This window comes from Danio rerio, chromosome 1 (assembly GCF_049306965.1).
Source record: "Danio rerio strain Tuebingen ecotype United States chromosome 1, GRCz12tu, whole genome shotgun sequence".
NCBI lineage: Eukaryota > Metazoa > Chordata > Actinopteri > Cypriniformes > Danionidae > Danio > Danio rerio.
In genome coordinates this window covers 56,151,501-56,157,500 of record NC_133176.1, presented here as the reverse complement: position 1 = coordinate 56,157,500, position 6,000 = coordinate 56,151,501, and the positions used below count along the sequence as shown (strand labels likewise).

Sequence of the window (6,000 nt, the reverse complement as noted above, 5' to 3'; positions counted from 1 at the left end):
AGTGATATCCGATATAAAGTGGGTCTCAGATTGTACAAGAAGCACTGCATTAAATTACATATTCAACCGCCATGTCTTTAAAATATGAGCATTTATTTTACCCCAGTATATTCAATGGAGCTTCTGCGCTAGCCAGCCGATTCTGAAGGGCGAGTGCATGTAAACAGCTTTTTGTCTTGTTTTGCACTTGAGCAAGTAAATGAATGCCAAAGTCTGTTTAACTGATTTTTTTAAACTATATTACAACATTAATGCTGTAAAAGGTATCGTTTAAAAATGGGAAAAACTAACAATAACAGGTCACTGGAAGTTTATCAGCATGGGAGCAGCACTAGCTCTGCATATACCCTATGACTTTTTAAAGCACCTCACATTTTTAAATCAAGCACTTTTTCAATGCATACCCCAGCACATGTAGCGCCAAACCCTTACTACACTTAACATTTCATTTACACTTAAGATTTACATTAAAAACGTCAAAGGAATTTTTAAAACTTGTTCAATGAAATTTAATGAATCTTAATTCAATACTGTTGATATTCAAATACGATCTGAAATATTGATTGTGTGAGATATTACTGTGCATTATTTGTCATTATTATTGTACAATATTTAAATTTAAGATTATTAATTTAGGAATTTCTCCTTTTATTTTTGACAAATGAGTACAATTGTTGAAATAAAACCATAAACAAATGTAATTTCAATGTAATCCAAGCATTTGTGTTTGTTTTCAAGTACTTTCCAGGCCTTGAATCCGTCTGAAATTCTAGTACTTTTAAGTGCTTTCAAGAAGTGTGGGAACCCTGAAAATAAAGCTGGACGGTATAGAATCCATCAAATTGACAGAAAGTGTCACCTCGGAGGAGTTGAAAACATCTGGCAGCAGGAAGTTGAGCAGCGCCCACAGCTCATGAAGGTTGTTCTGCAGTGGGGTTCCAGTCAGCAGCAATCGATTTGTAGTCTTGAACTCTCGCACGATCTCGGAAAGCTAAGAGACAAACCACCAGATGAATATTTCAGCTTCGAGGCGCGCACAATCAGTCTGCTATCGATTCCTGGTAAAAGAGACAAACCTTGGACTTCTCGTTCTTGATACGGTGAGCCTCATCAATAACCAGGTATCTCCAGTTGAACTTTTTGAAGACGGCTCTCTCGATAATGAGCATCTCGTAAGAGGTAACGCACACATCCCATTCGCCAGGCAGCAGTGTGTCGCGGATAAAAGCCGTCTGCAAGCAGGCCAGAGTCATTAAAAGTTTTCTTCCATCAGTGAAATCACAATACAAATCAATCGAAAAACCAGACTTACTCTTTCCTCCCTGTCCCCGATGAGGCAGACGGCTTTTAGGGAGGGAACCCAACGCTTGAACTCATTCATCCAGTTATACAGGGTGGATTTGGGCACCAGAACCATGTGGGGTCCAGGAATGTTTCTATAGTGCTTCATGTAGCCCAGCAGAGAGATGGTCTGGAGGGTCTTACCAAGACCCTGATGGGACAAAAATAGAGACATTAAAGCCAGCATTTTACAGCTCCCCTGGAGTTAAACCGTTGAGTTTTATCATTTTTAAATCCATTCAGCTGATCTCCTGGTCCAGCAGGAGCACTTTTAACTTAGCTTAGCGTGAATCATTTAATTAGGTTGGACTATTAGCATGTCACGCAAAAATTACCAAAAGTTTCGATAATCTCTCCATTTCTTGTTTAGTTACATCACATATTAGGATTGAGAGAAATTGAAAGCCTCATCAACCTAGTAAATAGCAACATTTCATTTTAGTCAGTCTTAATACACAATGTAACTACAGAAGTCAAGCTTTAAATAGAAAAGTTTTGGAATATCTGTGGTCATTTTTGAGCAAGATGCTAATGGTTTATTCCAATTCAATAATCTACGCTAAACTAAGCTAAAAGTGCTTCTCCTTGACCCAGAGATCAGCTGAATGGTTTAAAAAGGAAAAACTGAACTGTTTAACTCTAGCAGACTTATAAAAGGATCATTCTTCCAAAAAACAATATTTAAAAATTATTTTTTCTTCTGCAATTCCTAGCTTTTGTCAAGCATGACAAAAAAAATGGACCTTTAAATACATAATTTTGGCATTTCATAACCCCTAATAATAGGACTGCTGGGCAACCGTACCATTTCATCAGCAAGGATTCCATTAATTCCATTTTCATAAAGGGAAATGAGCCAGTTCAGTCCACGGACCTGGTAGTCTCTCAGTTTACCGGTTTTCACATCTGTCAGAAAATGTTTAGCGACAACAATAAGCTTACTGCGACAAATTATAACCAACAGAACAAATTATCGAATGAAAATCAATATACAGAGGTCAACATCTGAAGTCGATCAAAACTGGCCAAAAAACAAAACAAAAAAATCGAAATTGGCCAAAAACTATTGAACAACATCCATTTTTGTCAAAACTTTGATCCTTTTCAAATGTTGACTACTGCACAGTCTTGTATAGAAGCGCTGTTCCACATGCTTATAACAGAAGTGTACTTGTGGACATTTGATAAGTGCTTGATGTTTAACTCACAGGAAGGAGAGTCATCAAAACGTGTGCAGACACTGGTGGCTTTACTGTTCTCACTTAGCAGCTCCTCATCCTCCTCCTGCTCCGTCCGACGATGGCGGTTACTATTAAAAATAATAAATACACAAGATAAATTCTTCAGTCTGTCAAAAAGGGGATATTATTTACACATTACCTAAGTGGAGTCACAAGATTTTTATTACTATTAAAGAAAATAAATAAATATCACAATTTAAACTGCAATCATTTAAAAAACATATTACTGTGCATATTCTTAAAGTTGCTTACTTTTGCCAAAAAGGTTAACTTTATTAAAAACAACTATTAATAATTAATAAAAATCTTACTAAATTAAACTCTCTAAAAAATCATGGATATTTTGAAAAGTGGATAATTTTGCAAGAAAATTAAAAAGTCACTTTAAATATTCACCACATTAGAAATGAAAAACTATTTTAATTTTTTAAAAAAGATTGGGCACAGTAACAAAGCATCATCTTACTAAAAACTAATTTACTATATTAACCTCAAATTTAAAATGCAACATACAAATTTGTGGATTATTTTTTTTCTTTTCCTTTTTCAGTTGTATAATAAAGCAAGTTTTATAATTAGAAATATTTTATACAAAAATTTGAAAAACTGCAAGTGCATTTCTCGTATTTATATTTGTTAAAATTCTATTAATTGTTTTAGAAAGAGATATTTTCCACAGAAAAAAAATACATTATTATATAAACCTTTAAAAAGTGACTCAGCAGCATCACAAAATACAAATGTATAATACAAAACACAAAATACTCATGCAAGCATTTCAGTTGGGAAAAGTATGTGCAAACTCACTCTCCAGCAGACAGCAGGTTCTGCTTCTCATCTTTTTTAATACGAGGACGGCCAGGCTTCATCTTCAGAGGTGAAGTTGGGGTCTTCTGGGCTGCTGGTTGAATGAAATGAGCAAACACTTCTGTCTGCTTCAAGAGGTACTCAAATCTGTTGGTCCGGTCTGTTTGCTGTAGAATAAAAGCATAGGTCAACAATACACACAAAGCTACCAACTAATCAGCATTCTTATATAACAGCCAAATGCTTTTATAAACCAAGTAACTTTGATTGGTTAAATGTGCATTACCACTTTTTCCTCATATCCACCCAGCAGGTCCTTTCCCTTTGCTGAGGGAGGTGATGACGACTGTGCTTCACTATCCATAGCTGTATCTGATGCTTCATCATGGCCATTTTCTGAAGTATCATCCTTAAAGAGAAACAATAGAAACAATTCTGTTGAATTTATCAAGCTCTAATGTCAAGGTCACACTAGAGTTTGGGCATGTGAAATTCTGACGTAGGGCACTGCAAAAAAAGGCGGGATTAAAAAAAGATGGTTTAACATTTAAAAAGGCAAATGATTTCTATATATTGTATATTTCTGTCCAGAGAGGTCATGTTTTGTTTTTTGATTGGTCTCGTGCAGTCATGTGATTTCGCAGGTCAGAATTCACAACGCTTGAACTTTGCAGCGTAGTGAACTGCAAAACTTGTCGCATGAATGGAAGTCTATGAGGCGAAAAGTGAAGTAACCGTGGCTTAAAACTACACTAAAAAAAAAAAATATATATATATATATATATATATATATATATATATATATATATATATATATATATATATATATATAAATGTGTGTGTGTTATATTAAAAGTAATATTAGCAACTATTTTTAAAGTTTCAAAATACAATTTAGATCAATCTGCTTTTATTGTATGTTTATTATTATGCAAGTTATGTTAAACAGGTCTCAGAAAATAAAGGAAGAGATAATTTTTCATATTCATTTCAAGAATAAATTTATTCAGCTAAAACCCAGTTATTTGTGGTTTGAATTTTAGACAAGAAAGTTGTGATTAAATGTAAGAAACAAAAGATCAAGACTTCTAATAGGTTATGATACAATTGAAAAAAAAAACCTCAAAAATATAAAGAACAAATCCTAATTCATATTAACATCAATAAATTTATATAGAAATAAGACTTTGGATTTTAATTTCATCCCAACTTAAATAAAAAGCTTTGTTTTCACTCAAGCCATATGATTGGACCAATTTTGGAAACGCCCACAAGTACAAAATGACGCCATCCGTATTTATTTTCTGGAAGTGAAACTAACATTTTAATCGCGTATATGTAATTAAATATAGTTGTCAAATGGAAGTACAATAACAATATAGAAATAACTTATACTAAAAGTGTATATAATATAATAAAATAATAAAATTGTGCCAAAATATCGATTAGAAAACATTACTTTGCTGTTATGAAGAGAACCTGACCGTTGACGACCGTTAAGGCAAGTCAAATCTCTCAACCCGAAGTTCATTTTCAAAGCACTACAAACTATATAGTTCAACTAAATATAAATTTAGTTGTTTACAGTTACAACAATATACAATCGATTTTTACAACTAAATAAGCAGTAGATATAAATACATGCCATCGTGGGGTGACATTTAACACATCACATCATTGAGTGGCGGGTAATTCCCAGTTCAGCCTCACACCACAGAAACTTCACACGAGAAATCTCAAACAAGTTAATTTGTATTAGCGAAATAAAGTATAGAGTATGAAAACCCCAAACTGACAACTGCTCCTCAAGCAATAGGTTTTTATATCCGCCAGATTCATGTAGCAAATCCTGGATTTATTTTATATAACGTTACTCCTTTGTAAGTTACGTTAGAAGTAACAGCAAAATAACACAATAGTGCGTCCTATTTTGTTCATTTAGAGGTAAACAACACATCAAGCAGGGTGTTTTTCTCACCGCATCCCTGAATCTGTCAATCTACCAATGTTAAAAAGTGATCTGAGGTTGTTATGAGTGTGAAAATGGACGCCGATCTGCTCATCTATTCATCCGAGCAGGAACAATGCATGCTAACAAAAACTTTGAGGCGCGCTCTCGTGAGACGCGTGAAGACGTTTCGACGACGCTTCATTTCCAGATCCATCAGTCTGTGTTTAATAGTACCAGACGATTTATAAAGTCATAATCGGTGTTATTTGGTGTTGATGGACCCCTCACCTCTGCCGGACCGGCCGGGTCGAGTTGGCTCGGCTCTTCTTCCCGCTGCTGCTCCATGCTGCTTTCTGTTTGTGACATGATAGGCTGGATAATTCCGTTATTTCGCGATGGATCCGAGTTTTTCCGTTAAAAATATGTCAGATAAGCCGAAAAAGTATATTGGTTTGATTGGAAAGTTTCAAAATATTGCCCAAATTGAGCAAGCGCACCACGCGTCATTCACGGTCCCCGGCTTTTCTGTTGACACCGTTCCCGCAAAACGGGCCCGGCTGTAGAAAATCGCGAGACTTTCACACCAATGACGTCACACAAACAGGGAAATGCAAACAAAAAGCTGTAAAACCGATGTATTTGTTTGACACACTTAAGTTA

The 6,000-nt window shown here is 35.0% G+C and overlaps 1 protein-coding gene across 2 annotated transcripts in view; it reads right to left on the bottom strand.

Moving 5' to 3' along the window:
* The window catches only part of smarca5 (SNF2 related chromatin remodeling ATPase 5), a 28,726-nt gene extending 22,837 nt beyond the window's left edge, over positions 1 to 5,889 (bottom strand). For both annotated transcript variants that reach the window (XR_012407539.1, NM_001081629.2), the window contains exons 1-8: positions 5,629 to 5,889; positions 3,676 to 3,798; positions 3,390 to 3,556; positions 2,550 to 2,650; positions 2,147 to 2,247; positions 1,313 to 1,492; positions 1,077 to 1,232; positions 860 to 991 (exon numbers count right to left, since the gene is read on the bottom strand). Coding sequence is in view for 1 of the 2 variants with exons in the window: in NM_001081629.2 (NP_001075098.2) it covers positions 860 to 991; positions 1,077 to 1,232; positions 1,313 to 1,492; positions 2,147 to 2,247; positions 2,550 to 2,650; positions 3,390 to 3,556; positions 3,676 to 3,798; positions 5,629 to 5,706 (1,038 nt within the window). In the remaining variant the exon portion in view is untranslated. The remainder of the gene's footprint in view (positions 1 to 859; positions 992 to 1,076; positions 1,233 to 1,312; positions 1,493 to 2,146; positions 2,248 to 2,549; positions 2,651 to 3,389; positions 3,557 to 3,675; positions 3,799 to 5,628) is intronic.
* Positions 5,890 to 6,000: the final 111 nt, after the last annotated feature.